Source organism: Chlamydotis macqueenii, chromosome 3 (assembly GCF_036417535.1).
Source record: "Chlamydotis macqueenii isolate bChlMac1 chromosome 3, bChlMac1.mat, whole genome shotgun sequence".
In the NCBI taxonomy this organism is placed as follows: Eukaryota; Metazoa; Chordata; class Aves; order Otidiformes; family Otididae; genus Chlamydotis; species Chlamydotis macqueenii.
The window spans coordinates 106,798,071-106,819,725 of NC_141558.1; the positions used below are offsets into that span (position 1 = coordinate 106,798,071).

General features: G+C 42.7%; 1 protein-coding gene across 5 annotated transcripts in view; it reads left to right on the forward strand.

Annotated features, from left to right (window-relative positions):
* Positions 1 to 21,655, forward strand: part of SASH1 (SAM and SH3 domain containing 1) — a 124,368-nt gene that overhangs the window by 76,836 nt on the left and 25,877 nt on the right. For 2 of the 5 annotated variants that reach the window (XM_086744717.1, XM_086744718.1), the window contains exons 8-10: positions 95 to 196; positions 14,748 to 14,880; positions 18,825 to 19,171. In XM_086744717.1, the coding sequence (XP_086600843.1) occupies positions 95 to 196; positions 14,748 to 14,880; positions 18,825 to 19,171 (582 nt within the window). Of the gene's footprint in view, positions 1 to 94; positions 197 to 9,249; positions 9,375 to 14,012; positions 14,529 to 14,747; positions 14,881 to 18,824; positions 19,172 to 21,655 lie in introns of those variants that run through there. The other 3 variants (XM_086744721.1, XM_086744720.1, XM_086744719.1) reach the window with 3 other exon arrangements.

Here is a 21,655-nt window from a genome sequence, read left to right on the forward strand (position 1 = left end):
AAAAAACTGAAGGGACATGCACTCTTGCTATTTTAATGAAGACTGATAGCTTCTTCTCACTGGAAAATGTTCTCTCTCTCTTTTCAAATTTCAGCTGAAAGAGTATGAAGCGCAGCACAGGCAATCGAGCACTGTAGATGCTGCAGAATGGCCTGATGGTTCTTACTCCACATTTGATGGGTCTTCCAATTGTAATGTAAGTACCTGTCATTCTGGTATCACTCCTCAGTATTATTTAATACTTTAATTCTTTTATTGCAATACAGAAATATCCTCATTTACCTGGTGGTGTTCTTAATAGCAAGTGTATCAGTTGACCTTGTGATGCTATGTTCTGTCTACCGAAAGTCTTTAACGTGGTTTTTAAATCTTCAAGGTCTGTTGTCATAGACTAACAGTCTTATTGTAGAATCTCTCTTTTTTTTCTTTTTTTTTTTCTTTTTTTTTTTTTTTCGTAATCTGACCCTTTATCCCTGAGCTTTTGAAGCGCAACTGATCCGTGTGAACCAGCAGAGTTTCTCAGGCCTTCCTAGCCCTTGGTGATGCATCCTAGCTGAGGGTCTGGCTAAATCCTAGCTGTCTGCTGCTTTCAAACAGTTCTATCTCTGTATTTGTTAAGTATCAGCCAACAGAGTTTGCCAGTTTTGCCAGACCCATAAGCAGTAAAGCAGCTTTCCTCCCTTGTTTTTACTTCTGAGCTGTGTAGCTTCTGTTGCTTTTATGGGCACCAGACAGTCTTTGTGTCATGCCATACTGAATTAATTAATTTTTCCTTCCAAATATCTTCATTTTCACTGAGTAGTTTATTCCACTTCATTTCTCTAATTGAAAGTTCACAGATAAATCTTAGAGAAGAACGTATTTGGCTGTCAAATCCAAGCTCTTTGTAACCCATATAATTGAATCATAGGCTTTTGAGATCATTGATTGATTTGTTTTATTTTCAATGGAATTTCCTGCTAACTGCAGCAGACATTTAGCTTCTCCTCTCTAAATGAAGAGAGGAATGCTATGTCATTTTATGAGATGTTTAAAATATTTTGTGGTGGAGAAAGATTTTCTTGTTTGTATTAAAGAAAAATATGCCCATCTTTAGATGGGAGCAGAGGGGGACTGATGTTGCCTTATGCTCTGTTCTGATAGATCAGAAATGTGCAGAGAACAGAGAAGGAAGGATCCTGACTTTTCTGCACTGAGATTGTTTAGCCGGTTGAAAGCTGTCTTGATGTTTTCCTCATTAGCATCTATAACCTGAACTTTCCCCTCTTAAGCCATTTGGCTAATCGCATAAAACCCTCAAAACTCTCATTTGCTGTGGTCAAATCACAGAAGGATACTGAGTTTCTCTCTTAAATCTCTGATGGTGGTTTACGCTTGTGTTGACGTTACTGAAAGCTGTGTATAGCTCTGAGGACCGAACATGGCTCTGTATTTGTTCCCTAATAGAATGACTTGGCACCTTGTCTCTAAAATTATTTCCTTAAGCCATCTTTGCACTTTGAGTCAAGAGCTCTCTTGCCCCTCTGCTGTTCTGGTAGGATTTGAACCATCTTCCTGCTAACTGCAATGGGGGATCTCTATTCCATCGTTGTAGATACCTCTCAAGATTTTTGCCCTTGCTCCTAATTTTTATCCTGGTTACATGTAACAGAAGCTGTGAAACTGTGTGTCTTCAAGGGAAAATGAGATCATCTGCAGAAGTGAAACTTCATGTTAGAACACAAGTCAACTTAGCTTCTTTTTTTTTGTGCGGACAAGAAAGAAATTAGAGTTTACTGGGATGAAAGACTTTGAGTTATAATTGACCTGCAAGAGGGAAAACCAGTACAAAGTATCAGATATACCTAGAGATAGGGCGTATGTTCGCCCACACTTTTTGCCAAAGGACATCTCTGTTAATCTAAAATGACCAGCTTTTGAGAGGTGCAAAGATAATTCTGTTTTCAAGCCCTTTCTTTGCCAAATGGTTTGACTTTCAGTGCCATTTGTGTGATTTGTACTCTGTGAATCTGGAATCTCAACTTAGAACTACCCCACTCATTTTATAGAGGCCATGAAGCAAAGATGTTTTTCCATATATTAAACGATTTTGTTAGCCCACTGCCTTCTGACCTCAGTAATTGAAAATATGAGTCACTGAAATTGATGTTTCTGGTTTGAATTAAAACTCCTTGGGCAATGGTTCCTCTCGTTCTGTTGGCATTTTTTCTAATTTCTTTTTTTTTTCAGTCTCATGGCCAAATTGTTACGAGGCAGTTTTTAATGGAACATTGTGATCATACTTGATCGTTTTGTAAACATTTTGTACACGCAAATGATAAAAGCAAATTGCTGGTTAATTGCAGATTGAGGGAACTTAGGAAAATAATTTTTATTTTACTTGCTATACGTTTGTTTGGTAACCTTGGAGATTTAAAAGATATCAAGACACTAGTATGTTTGTTTTTCTTTTTTTTTTCCCTTCACGTTTTATCTTCCCAGGCAGAGACACCTACTGGTAGTTAGGAGGACTTGGGAGGGTGGGTCACTAGATTTTTGTGGAGAATCTTGGTGTAGCTGTGCCGAACGACTGCATTTCAGGAAGAAAAATAAAAGGTAGAATCTAACTATTTGGAGAATCTAAAAACAAAGGCAGAATGTTTGCAGTGTTCTGAGGGTTTAAGTACTCCATATTTTCAAGTCAGCTTGACCCACAACATAAGAACAGCCATCTACAAAATAATATCTAAAGGGCAAATATCAGTAGTTGTTTTCCTTTTTAGGGAAAAAAAAAACCACTTTTTTTTTTTTAATTAGCTTGTATAACTATCATGTGTTTATGACTAACATCACTGGTTTGATGCTAAACTCATTTTAAAGATTGGTTTAAGGCTTCTTTTTCCCAGCTCCTCCTCTTTTAAACTCCTGTACCAGGAAATGGAAACTTGCACTTCATACCCTTGCAAAACTAAACCCTGAAGATGAACCACAAAGGGATGAAGGGTCATCATCTCAGCACCCGAAGGGAGGCAGGCTGATGTCATTGCTGTGCTGTTAATTGTACGTCCTGTTTGTTTGTTCTTAAGAAACAAACAAACAAATAAACAAACAAAGGCCTTGCCAAGCCAGTAGATGACTTGATTCTCTGCCACTTGAGAGCAATTTGTAGCTTTCAGACCTCAGTACTGTGACCCCTTGGTTTCACAACAAAGTAGGCGTGTTATTTATTTGCTAATGTGGGCATGCAGTTGAAACTGTTTTTCTTTTTAGTCAGATGTATCAAAAGTCTAAAACGCCTCATAATTTTTTTACAAGTTTATTTCTGAATATTTATGTTTCATCTCTGTTGGAATGAAGGCTGCGCACAGTAACTGTAGACAAGCTTTCATTGCTCTGTGCCAAGTGCTGGGATGTAAAGCAGGTGCAGATTACAAATAGGTCCCTTTCTGGATTTTAGATAAGGGCCTATTTGTCCTTAGGAGTCAAAGTCCAGGGAAAGAGAGGAGTTCAAAATTGTATCACATTCTTTCTTTATACTGAGGTGCCTTTTATGCTTCTTAAAGATAGAAGCCCATTTGATAACTTTTGGGGGCTGAAATTCTCGGTTCATCTAAAATAGGGCTGTTTCATCCCCAGAGCCCTCGTGGTACGGCTCCAGCTCCTCGTGGTATGGAGGACCAGCATTAGGAGAAACCAGTATAAATCCTTTCCTGTGCCCTCTGCTGAAAGACTGCTAATCGGTACCAGTGACTGTGTTTGATGCAGGAGACGGGGAAAGGAGAGAAGCAGGAGGGAGGTTGTGACAGAAGTGTGTATCGTACGTGTGCTGTCACTGAAACCAACCCCTAAGTAACAGTTCCTGTAGATGCAAGTTAAATGAAGTTGTGTTTATCCCTGGAGTGAACTGTTTCTTTGGTCTCCTTGGTCTTCTGTGTTCCACTTTTGATCAGTGGATAATGTCAGCTGTCTAGAGCTCGTTAAGGTGAGCTTCCAAATAGCATAGCTGACCTTCGTTTGAAGGGTGCCTCAGTGAGCTACACTGTGCTCCCCCGAGACGTCCTCACCTGCCACATGTGGCCTTAGCAGTCTCCAGAGAAGGGCCATAAAATTTATGAGTGGGCAGAACAAAAACAGCACCTCGCTCCGACAGTATGGCCGCAGGTGGGCAGTGGGAAGTCTGCAGTGTTGTTTTACCTCCCTGCACTTCTTCGTCCAGGACTGTCAGTGTGACACCATTACCAGTAGGAAACTGGCACCCCGTTTGTTTTTGCTGGGGAGACTAGCGAGAGTTGTGCAGACCTGGAGGCACGCCATGTGCATCTGCATCGCTGTGAGGCTGATGCTGGGGAAAGCTCCCCCTTGCGTTGCCACTCTTTTCCGTCTTCTGTCCATCCACTTGGTAACGGGTGGCAGCAAAATCGAGTCCACACAATGACAGCTCTAGCTGGAGTGAGGTAACCTTTTGTTGCTCCTGTTCTTCATATTATTTCCTGAGGATGTTTTCATTTACCAAGTCATTAAATGGGGCTAAAAGTTGAAAGGGTGGGCAGTGTTAGACAAGAATGGACTTCAAAATGAATACGATCCAATCAGAGAGATGTTGAAGCTGTTTGACTCAGGATTGTATTACCTATAGTACAAAGCCAACGGACAAAAGATGAAGCCTGATAGAATGATCTCTGACTCACAACAGTCATTACAGTGTTGTCTGATAAGTGTGAAAAGTAGGAAGAAAAGAAATAATTACAGTATAACTTCTGCAGCACCAATTAACCTCAAGAGTAAATCTAAGTGTAACTACAGCAAATCCGCATTATTCAGGGTTAGAGTGTATTTCAGTGATTCAGATTGTGGATGCTTTCTAAATACAGCAATTTTTCAGTTTGTTTTTATTCATGTTACTGATGTATTCTTAAAATATTTAATCATTTGTTAACATTATTATTGCTCATACTACAGAACTGTTACAGTAAATAGGAAAAAGCCCTTCTTTTTGTATAGTCACTTTAACTTGTTAGAACTCAGCTCAAAGACAATGCGTATTGGAAACCAACATTGGGTATCAATGGAAGCTAGGGTATGATGTGTTTTTTGTTTTTTTTATTTTAAAGAGTAGTGTTTAAGCTGAAGCATCGTGGATACTTTGAGCATTTTGAAAGCTGTGCACTGTGTTAGCCCTATTCTTGCTGTTATCACAGGACTTACCGGTTTTTATAAGGTGGGGTTTTTTTTTTGCCCTGAAAGGCTAAAGGATGGAAAAGGATTTTCTATGTTTCAGTTCTTCTTGGAGAGCTTGTTGCTGCCTCCAGACCCTGCGTGCTGTTTGAAGTAACGAAGGGGAGCTGATCCTGAGCATGGTTATGAATGAATGCACACCTTTCATCTTTTCTCGGAAGAGTCTAGTGACCCAATTTCTGTTAAGATCTACTGAAAGACACTGATGTGCCTCATTGGATTGGATGATATATTTATTATTACTGTCCAAGTTCCTATAATACTGTCAGTGTTTAGTAACAATTACAATGAAGCCAGTAATAAGACATGGTTTCAAAATAACGGTGCTAAATTCCCACACTATATGCCTACCCACAGGGACCTGTTCAGGGAGGCGATGGCTGCACTCCTTTTCCGCTGATCTCAGGGACAGTGTCCAGCACCAACAAAAGAATTACAGCTTATTTTGTTAAGATCTTTCCCCCCCTCTCTATCCATACATAACAGCAGAGTTTCTCATGGGTGTAGTAATACAAAAGAACTTTATGAGAGAAACGCAAATCATCATTACAGTTCCCAGGACACAACACAAAATTTTAAGTCAGGTCGGTGCTATGGAGTGATGATAGCTGAGCAAGAGACCATCAATTTGGTTTTGTAGAAAACTATAAGGAGGTTTTTACCTCTTTGGTCTGAAATTTTTCAGAACGCAGCAGAAACACATTTATTTAGGACTAAAACTGTATCACTTCTTTAAGTATTATTTACCATGTAAGACCTGCCCATGTCGTCATCAGAGACCATTTAGCTAGGTGTGTGTCCCTGGTGGGACTAACCGTTGTCACCACAGGGTTGTACTGGGCAGTGGTGTAGCCCAAGTAAACCTCCTGCTCACTGCCAGTAGGAGTTGCTCCTGCGGATGTGAAGACTGGATGTAATTAGCATATTTTAAGGTCTCTGAGGAAAATCTTCCTGCTATCATGACTCAGAGAACAGAACTTACAGTAATGCGCAGGCAGGGACTGTAATTGAGCGTGTTCATAACCACTTCTGTTTTGACTGCATTCAGACAAGCCCTATTGGCTTACTTTACTGCAAAATGTATTTGGGGAGAGTGGGAGGTGGGAAGGCAAATTAATTTAATATTCATTGTAACACATTACTTGGCTTTTTAAATACCTTTTTGCCGTTGGGCAGCTGCCTAATTTCACTGCTAATTTCACCTAGAGGGTGGGGGATGGTGGTAACAGTTTTTTTCCTGTGACTTCTCCCTGCATGCATCAGCCAACAGGAGATGCTGTAATCCAGAATGTGGTTTCCCTGCCCCCATCTTTTCTGAGACTCAACCTATTAAATTGGAACAAAGCCTTGCTCAGTTTAAGAATTAGGAATCTCAAAAGCCCTGTGTTTCCCTGCCCTATTTGGCAGACCTAGGCTCAATAATCTTCCCTTGTGGTACAACAGAAAATTTTGATTGCACTCCTGTCAGTTACCAGTTGCCTCCCCTCCTTGCCACCGGTCTTTCCTTCCTCGCACTTAGGATGGTAACATTAATAGTTTGATTGTTTGAAAATGCTGTAAGAATGTAATTTAAATTCTTACACCCTTCACTAAAGGCCTCTCATTCTGTTTTTTTTTCTTTTTTTTTTTTTTCTGTGATATGAATTTCACTGTATTTCATATATTGCTTTTTCACTTTTGATTTTCTGAAACGTGGAAATGTTGATTTCCAGCGCCAGTGGCGTACTTCATTCATTGATAGTACAACCTACACCAAATAATAGGAATTCTCCCCAGACCCTCTTAGCTTTGCCAGAACACAGGATGCAGTTGAGAGCGCCTTGTTAGAGAATCTCTTTCCCATACGTAGAGTCTGCGGGAGAATTGGAAAGGAATGCTGTATTGTAACAGATCCTGAATAATGTAATGCAGAGCTTCCTTCTGCCACATACACCTATGACAAGTGCTACGTGAGTACAGTTGTAATGTCATTAAAATTAATTACACTAATCAGTGAGAGAAACACTTCACCGTGAGGAAATGTGTCTGGCTTGCAGATGCAAGCGTCGGCAATGTGCTCCTCAAAATTGTTTAACTAAAACCTGGAAACAGTTAGCATCTAGGAATTTGCCTAAGCAGCTGTTCTACTATCAAGACAGGCCTCCTGGGAGAATTAAATTTTTGTGTTCTCGTTACTTAAGACAACTATTTCCCACTAATTTCAGCAAGCAGTGTTGTCACCAGCTAATGTGTAATATATCTTTCACCAAAGTAGCCGTTGGATGCTCCTTTGATTTCCTTGTAAGTAATCAGAAACCAAACCGAGACATGGGATTACTGTTTCCTTCAGCTTACCTGGAGGGGCTGATGCTACCACTGCACATTTTAGACTTGCACAGCCTTTGTAATTGATATTCTGGCAGTTAATTATGTGAAGTGGCAAAACCATTTATGACCTCTGTTCATTTTCTTAAAAATTTGGAGACCTTTATTTGTAACCTCAGGATACGATGCGCATTCTGACATCGGAGCTTCACACAGTTTTCTACAAACAGCTTCTGCACAGCCTAGAGGTTTGTGAAACTTTCTTAATGAAACCCAAAACCTTCAAAACTCAAGTTGCACAGCCCCAAACTTAGATCAGTTTCGCTCATGACCATGAATTTGTAAGGGAATCTGGGATACATTTCAAGGAAGTCACTGCCATGTTTCACTTGATGTGGGCTGGTATGTTATTGAAACTGGAGAACACTAGCTGGTTTTATCTGAAGCTTAGAATTTTCTGTAGGGTTTTACATAAGATTTTTGGGGCTAAAGTAATTCAAGGCTAAGAACTCAGCTGCAACACACGAGTAAATCTTGTTTACATGACCACTAGGGAGTAGTAAAGCTGTGTAAGGTCACTAGTATGAAGATGGAGAAATTGAAAAAGGATATTTGGCTAGGTGGCTCATTAAAATCAGCCAGTCTTCAAAGGAAGTAGATGTTTAATCCTGCTGTGATTTCACTGTGTGATTAATCTGCAGTGAATCCAGATTAACTGGCCGTTGATGGTATGCTCCTGAGTAGGGGGAATCTTTTCTTGGCTTAAAGAGGGTGCTGTTGTGGCATGCCTTTACTATACTCTTTCCACCACTGGGTAGCAGTGCTTCTACTAAAGAGGTTTTGGTCCGTGTTTTTTTGTGCTTTGAGAAGAATTGTCCAAATTCTGGATTTGTCACAAGGTTTGTGATTAGTTATGGTTGACCGTAAGAGGAGTGCCAATTTACTTGAGCATCTCAGGGTCTGTTTCTTAGGAAAGGAGGTCTGAGCCCAGTCTAGGAGAAGTTGGAAGTCATGCTACAATGCTTCATACAGCCGCAATGTGGCTGATCCTAGGTTAGTCTGAGATTTCTGAATTAAACATCATTTGCCTTTCCAGTTCTTAGTGATGCTCTTTTTTATAGCACTGAAACCAAGGGGAAAGGAAAAAAAAACACAGTATCTAAGTTGACTAATTTAAAAAACATTTAAGCAGGGTTTTATTTTTCTGTCAAATTAGCCCTTTATAAAAAGGGAAATTCTCAGGGGGGCTTCTTGTCAAAAGAATTAAAAAGTGAAAATAAAAAAGCCTGGTAAAAGGCTTAAGTTGTATTTCCTATAGACACAGCCTCCACTCTAGCGGTCTTGTTTGAGGGTCAGTCTTCGTCCTGGCTTTGCAGAGATTCTCTGTATTTTTTTCTTTCACTGAAATTCCATAGACAGTAATTAAGGAACTGGAGGCCAGCAAGAGGTCAGCAAGCCTTCGTCAGTGAAAACAGGGATTGTTTGCCATGTACAACACTCCCTTTTTTCCTTGTGGTGAATAGAAGATTTGCTTAGAGCTGATGACTTATGCCTTTCTTGCAAGTTATGCAGCTAGCGAGTAACTGGGGGAATCAATCAGTGAGCAGAAAACAGCTAATTGAGTCCAGCATCACGCTTTTTTCTTCTTTACATATTCAGCGCTGGAATCGGAGCCAGTTTGGTGTCTGATAATGTAACTCCCGAGAAGAGACATTTTGTGTGCAGGATTCGGAGCGGATACAATACTTAAGAAGAAGGATCTGATCCTAAATTTTAGGGTTACAAAGCTGACAGCAGTTGAGGACTCAGGGGGAATTACTCGAAATTGAGCTTTAGGCCTATAAATGCCGAAGCTGGTAAGTCACTGAGCGTGTAGCGTGATGTGGAGAGGATGTGCCTCCTGTTTCAGAGAGGGAGAAAGAGAAAAGGCTTTTGTGGTTATTCTTAGGCACAGCACAGCATGCGTAGCTTTTCTCAGTTCTCCTCGTTCTTTCCTTGGGCTTTTAAGTTTTTTTCTGTTCTATTTTCCTGTCTCTGACTTTGTCCAGGCATCTTTAATAAAACTTAAAAAAAAGTTAGAATGGTTGTTTTTTTTGGCGGATGCAATGCTTGAGAGAAGGAAGAAAGGACACGTGTAGCCACGTCTCCTAAAGGGAACAGCAAAATCTCTGCATTTACTGTAGAGCTCGTAGTTCTGAAGTGAGCTAGCCGGGGCGGGGGGATGTGATGTGATATGCCCGTGAGTCTGAATGTGTATTTTTGCCCCACTTTGCTGAACAAGAATTGTCTGATAGCCAAAAATAAATGTGACTTGGGCTTAATCAGATGTTAAGAGATTTCCTGGTTTCTTAGATGGGAGGATTCCTAGAGATTTTAATTTGGGGCTGAACTATTACTGGGAATAAAGCAAATTGTAAAATTTTAACATCTCTTTAAATAGCTTCACGCAGCTCATGTAAAAGTCACGTATGTTTTTGTTTATGGAGCTGAAACAGATTAATCAGTTGTGATTGCTTTGACTGGATATCGTCCTAGTGTTCTTCCTAAACATTTTTATGAAGATCTGGCTAGCAGGCTTTTTGCCTATCTTGTGCTTTTTAAGGGCTGCTGCTATAACAGTGAAGTGTTTCCAAACATAGTCCTGCTAAAAGCTAGCTACTTACTTCTGGTTTACATTTTGCCCACTAATTCCAAGTACCCTAGTAAATGTTCTTTGTGTGTGTGTGTGAAGCCCTAATTCAAAGGAAGAGGTTAAGATTGTTATTTCTGTGGCGTGTGAAATGGCCTGGATGTTAGAGAGCGGCAGAGCGAGGCGTGTGCCTTGCCTGTAGAGCAGGCAGCAGCAAAGAGCCTGCGTGAGAAAAGTGGGAGAGAAAGGGAAGAGGGCGGCGGGAGCAGAGCTATAGAGAGCTCCTTGAATATCGAAGTGCCTGTGCTGTTTTCCTATTTTTTCCTGAATGTAAGGCTTTTCACTTTGATCTTACGTTACAAGATGATGTAAAGCATTGCCTTTAGAGGTGCACGAGTAGGAAAAGTATTCTAAGCACATGAGACGCTGGAGGTGGCAGAGGGAACTGATCTCTCCTGGATTTGATAGCATCCTCATAGGTCTGTGGCCACATTTGTTAGCAGCGAAGAGCTGGGTGGCGGGGACGGGCCTTGGCCTCTCCATCATTTTCCAGCCATGTGGTACGTGGTGGCTGCAGTCCTCTGCATGCAGTCCTCGGTGTTTCCAGATGCTGTTAATTTAGTCCCTGTTTCCCTGCAGTCCTCCGCGCGTTTGTGCAGCCGAGCTCTCCAAGCTGGCGGGTTTCCGCGCCGTGAGAGCATTGCAGATGTGTGGGGGACGCGCTCGTTCCAAGCGGGGCGGGAAGAGCGTCTCCGCCCGGCCAGCCCCGCCAAGGGGGTCCCGCAGGCTTTGCCGGCTCCCCGGCAGCCCGGCTGAGCCCCGCGCTTTCTCTTTAAAGCAAGCGCGATTTCTGTGCGTTGGCTTGGCCAGTTTGTTATGGTTTAAGGCTGCGGAGCCAGCTGTCTGCAATCTGATGTAATGTTGCCCTGGAAACCAGAAATGGAACACTTAAGCATTCACCACAGAATTACTACACAGAGCATTAGCCAAAATAATTAAAAGTTGAGCCATATGGGCTTTCGGATGGAAAAATTTGGAGCGGAGGAAATGGAAGTTAAGTTGTTCCTATTTACAGTACTGCAAATCCAGTTGTTTTCCCCTTGGAGCGTGGGGAGAAGCCTGCTCAAGCAGTGCATGGCAGGATGGGGAGATGAAGGGGTCTCGGCTGTTTTACCAGCTTGTTGCCGATGCTGAAGCTTGGCCTAAAGAGACGGCCATATGCCATGGGGCTGGGAGCTGTTAGTGGAGGGGGGTGCAGCACGGCCTTCTCCCGTGCCAGGGAGCCTCCAGCCTAGCCTCTTGCAGATGCATTGCTCCCTCTGTAACAGACTATGTCTACCCTTTTGCAGTGCTGCAGGACACTGAAATTGCGGTTAAGGGGGGAGAGGGCAAGACGGGGGCTGGCAGCCGGCTGCATCGAGGTCCCGTGCCAAGGCCTGGCTGCTTAGGGCTCTCCACGAAGCCATTTACACGGCCCACCACGCACTGGGAAGATGGGGGTGATTTTCCCATCCGAAATCAGGAACAGCCACCAAAAAAACAGTTCGGTCACTGTGGAAGCAGGGAGGGTAGAGTGGGTTGGGGAAGTCAAAGCGTTGAAGTTCAGTGATTTCCAAATATGTCGCTTACAGCCTGAATGCTTTACATTTCTGTTTTCTGTTTAATATTAGCTGTAAAAGAAAGCATCGCTTGAGCTGGAAGATTAAGCGATTAAGCTGTTTCCCATGTGCCAAAATGGAAACTTTTGATAATTTCAAGCCTTAAAAAAAAAAAAAAAAGTTTCAAAAACAGGAAGCTAATCAAAAGTAATACTTTCTTCAAAATGGTTTCATTTTCAAGGATTCAGCATTATTTGACAAGAAAGTTTCCTGAGCGGCACCACTGGCATAGTCACCGACGTTTTCAGGCCTTTTTGCATAAACTTATTAGCCATCTTTTTCCTTTACAGAAGATTTTCCATGCTGCATGCTACCCAATATGATAGGAAATAGACTGCTGGAGAGAGAGCGGCTCTGTTTTTAGTCAGCCCATTATCTGGCAGCTCCTGTTGTTAAACGAGCTGTTCTCGCCTCTCTGGGCCGAGCACCAGCGCTAGGAAGGGGCGGTTGCTGCCTGCGGAGGACCCTGGCTCAAAGGGTGCCAGGAGTCCTGAAATGGCAGGGAAAACCAACTGGCACTTGAATTGCGATGGGACTTTGTTTATTTTGAAGTGTGGTGGGGACCCCTTGTACTTGGGTTTAACGGCAGTACCTTGCGCTGAGGCTATTTTGGAGCATGCTTTCATGGTGATAGTAGTGAATGCAAATGTCAGACATCGTAAACGCTTTTGTTGTCATTGTTGAGTCTTCATAACCCCGAGGGGGATGGTTCATTATCAGATACCAGTGGTGCAAAATAAGACTAGTTGTTTATTGAAAGACTGGGTGGGAAGACCAGGTATGAGCCATTCTTTAAGTCTTACAAAGCTCACAGTTTTACAGACAGTAATCTGGCAAACCAAGGGTGTCCAAAAAGTAATGAAGGAAAGAAATTACTTAGAGTAATTGCATTTAAAATAAACGTATCCCAAGTGCAGAGCATGCATGATGATTGCTTGCCAGAGTGCACTTAATGGCCTAAGAAATCTTGACTGAACTTCTTGATTGCGGTCAATAATCCATTTGTCATCTTATCTAAATATGCCTGTCTTGTTGTTTGACATGTCGCTGAGTTGTCCCACCCATAATCTCTGAATTAATACTCATCTTGCTGCTTAATTTATCTTTATATAAACAAGTCTGGTACTCCTCTTTACAGCCCTCTTTTTCCCAAAGGAAGATTATTAATTACCTAGCCAGCCTGTACCCATAATAAAGGCATTCCGGCGGCTCTTGGATGGCAGAATGGCAATTCCTACTGCCATGTGTGGTCCATTTGGTATTCCTTCTTGTTTTGGAGTAACACGAAGTTTGTGGGAAATCGGTAATTGACAGTGCCCTTGCAGAAAGCCGCTGAAGTTTGCTCTGGTGTGGTTCTGCTGGCCTTGTGAGGTGCGTGCCTGTGAGGTAGGCTCTCAGAGCTGGCCCGGCTCCTTCAGGCACTGTTTGTGCCTTTGAAATGTACCCGTGTAGCTGCTAATTGGTGTCCTGCCCTGTGGCATCTACCATTGTTATGACATCCTGATATTTAAGTGAATGGGAAAAGCAGAAACCATTTTTGTATTTGGCCTCTCTTTTATTTGACTTCCGGATAAGCAAGACGGCACTTTTGCTGGGGAAGAGGAGAGAGTGGCTTGCTTTTTTTTTTTTTTTTTGGCTTGCATTTGTTGGGAATTTTTCCTTTTTTTAAAAGTTTAATTAAGGAGAAGGAGAAAAAAAGATGAGTGCACTGTGGAAATACAGATAGCTGTGCCGACAGGAAGTTGCATGAGGGTTTTTAGAGCCGACCATTAGGAGGAATGCAGCCAGTCGGCTGGGACCACGGATGAAAACAAAGTAAGGTATATGATCCATACCACACTCCAGCTGGAGCCCACACGGCGCACAGGAATGTGCAGCGGTGCACAGTGCCAGGGCTGTCCTGACTGAGCTGGAGAGCCCTGCCAGCCTCTTCTCCTCTCCCCTTCCCTTCCCCCCGCTGCCTTCCACATTCTGAACTGATTAAAACAGAGGAAGTAGCACATTGAACGTTGGATCTGGCTCGAAAATCGAAGTTGTCTTCTCGTTCACAAGGAATGGATTGTTTCAGCTTGTTGTGTCACTGCTGCTGGAGAGAGGGGAATTTTTTTTTGTCTCTGTAATGTTTGATACTTGAGGGAAAACAGCTGGAACTGAGCATACTGGATCAGATGCAAAACGAAACGGGATGCTGGGGAATATGGACTACACTGTATATCTGAAAAGGTCAGAGTTTTCCCTTGGTCAGTGCTGTAGGAATGCTGTGTCCGTCTTAATTCCAGCCTCGAGAGCCTTCAGGAGGAGTGTAGGGAGTAGGGAGGAGGAAAGGAATATTTTGTAGCTGTGGCAGTTCGTGAGTGAGGCAGATGAGGTCTCCTCCTTCCTTTTCCTTCCCATCCCTTTCTTGTGCGGCTGTTTTTGATTTTCTGGGAAGACTGGGGGGAAAAAAAAAGAGAAGTCGTCAATGACAGAGCTTCAGTTTGGAGAAGCTGTTTATAACCAGGTTTGAACAGCAAGTTCTGAGATGCCAGGCAGACCAGTGACTGACCCAAACCACAGGAGCATAACTGGTATGGTAAGAAGAGCCCTGGGAAAGAGCCCTGCCTGAAACGTACCGAGAGAGGACGTGGAAGTAGTTATTACACAATGCATGGGAAGAAAGACGAGGGCAGGAATGCATTTCAATGCCTAGGATCTTACGTTGCACAGATTTAGAAATCAAAATGGTATGTCACGCTTTCGGAAAAAGAAACAAAAAAAAAAAAGAAAAAGAAAAAAAGAAAATCCTCAGTAATTTAAATGTTTCTGTCTGACCTGGGCTGAAAATATAACATCAGTTACAGAACTGCATTGACAGCGCAGCAGATGAGCCGGGTTAACTTGCCTTGAAAGGAGCAAGCCGTGGAACTACTACTTTATTAATATTCCCTTTGTTTCTTTGCCAGTCAAGAGAACAATCTGATGATGAAACAGAGGAGTCGGTGAAGTTTAAGAGGTTGCACAAGCTGGTGAATTCTACTCGCAGAGTCAGGAAGAAACTCATAAGAGTGGAAGAAATGAAAAAGCCCAGCACAGAAGGTAAAAAACAATGTGCATATGGTTAAAACTGAGTGTGAGAGTATATGTTTCTGTTGAGACGGGACAGAAAGTGGAGGGCTAGGGGAGGGTGGGGTGGGGTGTTCTTAAGGGACAGTGGGAAAAAGACTGCCTTGTCTATGGTGCATGCCTTACCCAAGTAATTGCATTTTGAGACTGTGGAAGGAGGAAAGTGGCAGCCTAGGATGTGATTACTGGTGATCTCCTGGTATTCCCAGAGCAGCGCTGAATAACCCCTCATTAAGAGATTAGAATTTGGTGTGTGTTATATGCCCCATGCTGGGGAGGGAATGAGATTAGGAGCAACCAGAGCCAGCTGTCCTACAGGCTCAGCAAGGAGGTAAGCAGAGCCACCACCACCTATCTCCCTCCTCTGAGGCCTGAGATGGCACACAGGTGAAGCTCTCGCTAGTTTGGGGAGCACAACTCTTACTTCTGGGGTAGCCTGCTTGCAGTTTGGCTCCTGAATGAGCCCTGCTGCCAACAGAGAGGGAGAGAGAAGGGAGGTGGAGGAGGGTGGGGAAACAGGAAGCAGAGTTCAGCCCCTGGGAATGCCATGCTGTAGAATTAACTCTGGATGACCTGTGTCTGTGTGTGAGCACTCGGATTAATGGAGCCTGAGCCTCAGCAGCCTCTCTGCACAGCCCTGCTTGAGTCCTCACTGGAATCGTGGGCACCCCTCTATGTTAGTGGCCTTCCTGGGACTGCATGCCAGTTCCCCTTAGCTTTGCAGGGAGCTGAGCTGTGTTGTGATTCCTTCCTAGTGCGTTTAAGGAGAACGTGTGCATCTTCTTGGGTATGTGGCAGGAGCTGTTGGCAGATTTATGATCTAACCTGCCTCTGTGCTGCGTGATGATGATGTTACTGGCAGGCATGAAAGGCACAGCCAGTCTACAGCTCTGGACTGGGCAGCTGTCTTAGCCTGAAAAGGTTTTGTCACCTCATAGGGCAGGCGTAAAGCTGGGTTACCTTGGAAGCAGAAACATGGATATGAGAAAAGGCATACAAAACAGGACTATTTTTTCCTTGCTCTGAGGAAGAGACCCCAGAGAAGCCTTTCCTACCTCATCCCTCACTGTGGGCCTGGGAAAAGCTGCAGGGAGCAGTCAGCCAGAGGCTCCAAGGGTGGGAGCAGCTGCAGGAGCAGGCAGACCAGGGGCTGCTAGGCGTGCAGATGCCTTCCTGCAGTTTGACAAGACTTTCTCCTCAGCACGTTAAAGGTCTGTTTTGCTCTCTATTCCCTCTCTGACAGCAATTCACCTGCTTATTTCCTTTTCTCCTTCAGTCTTTCACTTAAGTGTCCCAGTTTCTTCCATTTTTTTTCCACAATTTTCCACCCCTGACCCCCTCCAGAAAAATCACTGAGTTAACAACTGTCCCCCAAAAAATTGCTCTCCTTACTTCTTTTTCCATCTCCTATCTTCTCTGTTTTAACTCCAGTCCTTTCTGAATACATTATTTCTGAGTTTGCACTTTATTTAGCACTCTGGAGTTGCTTTGTGTTTTGGCTCTTGGAAAACTGTAGCAAAACCAGTTATTGGTAAATAACAACATGGATTACTTCTGCATAACTTCTACATAAGTGGAATGCCTCTTAAGCAGCCAAGTGTACGTTAGGAGTAGATGTCTATGACTTTCCTTTCAATAAATTCTCCCCACACCCAGGTTTCCATGTGGCAAATTAAAAGCGCTTCATAAATGCTGTCCATCCTCATATCTCATAATGTGGGTCTGTATTCCTATTTGGATGTGTCAGAGGGCTCTGCAAGATCACAAAAAATACTGTGGTCAGATCTGGGGATTGCTGTCTGGCCTTTCAGGTTACCTGCAGTTGACTGGGTCCCTTCTTGACCTGTTTGCTGCTATTATTTGACTCAGTGTTATGAATGTGAAGTAATGTGAAATCCTAGATGGCTAGGTTTTGGGGAGTTGGCTATAAAATTTGATTGAGTAATATCAGTAAAATTTTGATAAATTTATCAGCATTCAACAGTCTGTAACAAAGTGTGAGAGTAGGCTTGGTTTGAAAACTGACATGCAGTTCCCCAGGAGAAGGATTCCTCATAATCTTCCTCAAAAATTTGTTCACAAAGAACAACTTTGCCAAGTATCCTTTGTATGTTCCTGTAGTTTGTAAAGAAAAGTACACTAGTCCCAGATCCTTCTCCTACATTTCTACTGTTGACTCTGTTATCACACTAAATATACATCTGGATGATCTGATACTCACTAGAATGTGCCAATATCTGAGTCCATGTGTATTTTGTGTTAGTCTGCTGCTAGCGAGCGAAATAACTGAAGCTTCCTAATTCCTTGGCACCATTCTTATATAGCATTTTAAAACAAATCACATCTACATCTGTGTCATTGTGGCTTTGTGTCATGGACTCCCTCCAAATAACATCTGTTACAGTGTTGACACACAACGCATATTTTACAAGCTGTTTAAAAACGTATTTACTCAGTGGACTAAAATTGTTTATCAGCACATATTCAGTCCTAGGAGAACGTCTATTTTGTGTTCAAATTGAGAAGTAGAGGGGGGGAAAGAGCAAGTTGGACAGTCCAGTGAAAGTGCTGTCAGAATCAGACTGCAATCTACAGACCTACCCCAGAAAAGTTCTCAAGAGTGTCAGATGTGATCCACTATCCCTTCACCGTCATGACGAGTTTTATCTTGGTTAAATAGCATCTTAGGTTTCAGCAAATATGTGTCAAATATATTTTGCCAACAGAGTGAGTTGAAGGTGAGACGGGAAGTCTTTACAGGGCAGCTAATCTTCTTTCATCTTGAAATGTGTTACTGAGTGAATTTTGTAAATCATAAGTTATTTTGGTAATGGTTCATATTTAGCTCTTCTGTAAGACTGTGGAAGCAATCAAAGAGGAAGGCGTAGTTGAGTCAGGCAATAAATTTATTTTGGCAATAAATGAATGCAGTCCCATTTCTGTGTGTGTTTCTGATGCGTCCATATGAATGCTGTGAAATTTGTCAGGCAGGACTGAGGAGGATGTGTACTCTTGTTTGACTCTTTCCTTATTACCGCATGTAATACCTGAGTATATACTTTGCTTGGAACAGAACACCGGAGAAAAGTTTCTTAAATGATAGATGTACAAAGGAATTGCAATTTCAGGTCGTTTATTCCTTTCTCTCCACTCCAAAAAGAAGACTTGGATGTTTGCCCATCTAGAGTACTTGTGTTGCAAAAAAGTTTTCTTCCTTTTCTGTGAAATATGTATTTGGTGAAAAACAAGGGTTTCTGTTGTTACCAGGACACTGTTGAAATTGACGTACTTGCAGTTTGCCTTACTTTTTTTCTTTGCACCTGTTTCAGTATATTCTGCGTGGTTAAAATGGGTGCGTCTTCTGCCATCGAAAACCCGAAACTTCTAATTTCATCCTGGAGCTCAGTTCCATAACTTTCTGGGAAAAAAATTACTGCTTTCTGCAGCAGCAACACTGGGTTTTGGAAAACTGAACCTAAGAGATACTTGTTTGGTTTTTAATACCTGGGTATACTTCTAATCTATTGTAATCTCACTAGAGCTGAGCATCATATGCAAGTTTCAGAAGAAAAACATGAGAAACAGATCCCAGTTCCAGCTTCCAAGGGGTTCTTAGTGAGAGCATCTGTGGCCTTACTTAGCTGCAGATGAAAAAGAGAAACTTAAAATAATGATGAGCTTCCTTACAGGATGCTATTGTCTGTCTATTGTTAAGTCATCCCAGAATTCTAACTTCACAAATGGAAGGAACTGCTTCAGATTTATCCACTTGCAAATATCTTCTGGGCTGCTTGTATCAGGAAGAGTTCTCTTCCATTTTAAGTGGGTGGTATCTTAAATACAATAAGACTCTACAGGGAAACATCTTAGAGAATTATGAATGATAACATGCTTTGTGCTGCTTTTGTCCCCTGTAGGTGTGGAAGAGCATTCGCTTGACAACTCTCCTGTACTGGACGACAGATCGGCACTTTACTCTGGAGTTCACAAGAAACAGTTCTACTTTGATGGCTCCTGTGAAAAGCAGCCAGAGGACGACTCGGACTCACTTACTACTTCTCCTTCATCCAGCAGTCTTGATACGTGGGGAGCTAACCGGAAGCTGGTGAAAACCTTCAGCAAAACTGATAGCCGTGGCCTTATCAAGCCTCCCAAGAAACTCGGGACATTTTTCTCTTACCCAGAAGAGGAGAAGACCCAGAAAGTTTGCCGCTCCTTGACAGATGGGGAAATGAAGAAGAGCCTCGGCTCACTGAGCCATGGGGTAAGTACAGAAAGCATTTGCTTTTATGACAGCAACAGGCACAAGCACCATCTTCTGGTGTCCCTGGAGGAGATTCAGAGTGTAAGGAAGCAGATCCGATTGAAGAAAATGGATACTAACTATTCCTGTTCCAGAGCTTTTCTTTGCCAGCGCCCTGCTAGGAAAGGAGCATCCCCTGCAGCTTGCGACCTACAATTACTGCGGCACAAAACGAAAGGGGGTGGAGGTTGTGGCTTCCCAAACAGAAGGCTACGAGGGCGCACTTCTGTCAGCGAGTTCAATATTACCTATGTGGTGGAGAGAAGCCTGTACAGTCACCTCAACCTCTCACAGCTGGTGCGTCCCGTTACTGACAGGACCCTGAGCAAGGCCGACAAGCAGGACCTGAGGAGATGCCTGCTGGAGGAGGATGAGGAGGCCAAGAGGAAGTGGGCTGCCACAGTGGATCGCTGTACTAAAAGGGTTCTCTTGAGAATCCACCAAAAGTCTGTGAGTCAGAGTTGCTGTGAAGGTGGTCTTCCAGTTTCCGTGAGGTTGCAGTCAACACTTTCTGCTTTATACTTTTAACTAAAATTCAGTGCTTCAGCTTTCCTTGCCATTAGAAACTCTTAAGCACTGTAATTCAACTGTAAGGGAAGAGTTTGATATAATATCATCAGAGAAGAGTTTTGTTGAGTCTGCAGTATCTATGTGTACAGAATAACTCAAAGAGAGAGAGCAAATAGGACAAAATGCTGCTTTTTAAATTAATCTAGTGCAGAAATTGAGACCACTGATGGACAGAGGAGCTTTGAGATGCTATTAGAATTTTCTTTGTGATGCTTTGGAAGCTGGTATTCTCTTAAAGGGATACTGAGAGATTAATAAAATTTTTAGAGGATTAGAGCATCCTTAGTCAACTGTGCTGTCTCTCTCCTGCTCTCTGTCATTGCCTCATATTGGCCCTTCCCTTCTCAGTTTGCATCTCACCAGTTCTCCCACCCAGGTCAGTATTCTCCATTACACACACAGCTGCAGAAAGACAGGGAGTTTTACATTATGTAGACACTGTCCTCCTGCATGCTGCTCACCACCACCACAAGTGCCCCTTCTGCTCCGTCCCTGGCCACCGCTCTTTCTTTCCATTATGGGGTGAAGGTGGCACCTTCCCTCAGAGCATTGTGGAAAGCTGACAGGGGGTGGCCAAAAAAGGAAATCGTGCTGTACAATGGGAAATTAAGAGATTTGAGCACTCCAGAGAGATCCAAAGCTGCTTCCTGGTTATGTTGACCCAGTTTTGACAGTTCTGTTAACCATGATGCTGAATTTCCTACAAACTTGCCTTTGGGGCCAGATCTCCAGAGCTGAGCTGGCTAGTCTGTTGTACAGTTGTCAAAGTGGATATGTTTCCCTGCTTCAGTGAGTGGAGACAGCAGTGCAGCCGTAACATTAAGCAAGATATTCCAGTGAACAATACAGTAGAAGTAGCTTTTCCTCTTGAACTACAGATTTTATTTTGAGAGTCTGCTTCATTTCTTCAGGTGTGAGGTATTCTGAGTATAAGAATCACAGCCTTGGTCTCCTTGAAATAACTTGTGGGAGGTAACCAGGCCTTCATGGTTTACATTTTTGCTCTTCAGCTACAAAATAGATGTTTTTTTTTTTTTTTCTACCCAGTACCATGAACGTTCTCTCTTGGCTGCTTCACTGTTTCTTCTGCATTGACTGCTTGCCCTGCCACTCACAGGATACTATTTATTTTCATAGACATTGTACTCAAAAGACATTGTTTTCCTGTAAAGATATTACGATGATAAGCGAAACCTTACTCGTCCCTCTGTGGGTTGAATAATAGGGGTATCTCAGGCGCAAGACCATACTTGTGTGTGCTAGAGGTGCCCTATAATTAAAAATACCCTTTAAAACTTTGCAAATACAGATGACAGAAACAAGCTTTTCAGTTCTTCTAATAAGCAGTCTTGGTATGGTAATTTCATTTTCAAAACCATCTGGACTGATTTCTGCTTATTCACAGAGATAAAAATGGAGAAGAAATGGATAGCATTTTGTTGTTGTTGAGGAACTCCTCAGTCAACTGCTCTTCCAGCCTCATTTGAATGGGATAAATGGTGGAGACACGCTGCTGTTGCTAGCTTTTTCAACACACTTCTTCCTGAAACCGCAAAAAGCTGTCAAACTTCAACTAATGCCACTCCTTCTTCCTGGAAACACTTAATGTTTGTTTGCTGCAACCTCAGGGAAACTGCAATGCCTATGTATTCAGTGGAATTGGTCACACTGTCTTGCCCTGCCATTCATTTTTGTCATTTATATTTGTTCCGGTGACCTGGACATGCATGAAATTTTCAAATTGCATCAGTTTTTCTTTTCTCCCAAAATGATAATACTTTTGATTGCATGGCCATTCCATTGAATATCCCTGTCCTCATCCACAGACCTTTTGTTTGGTACAGTATTGTCAGGGTTGCTACTGGAATCTGAAGG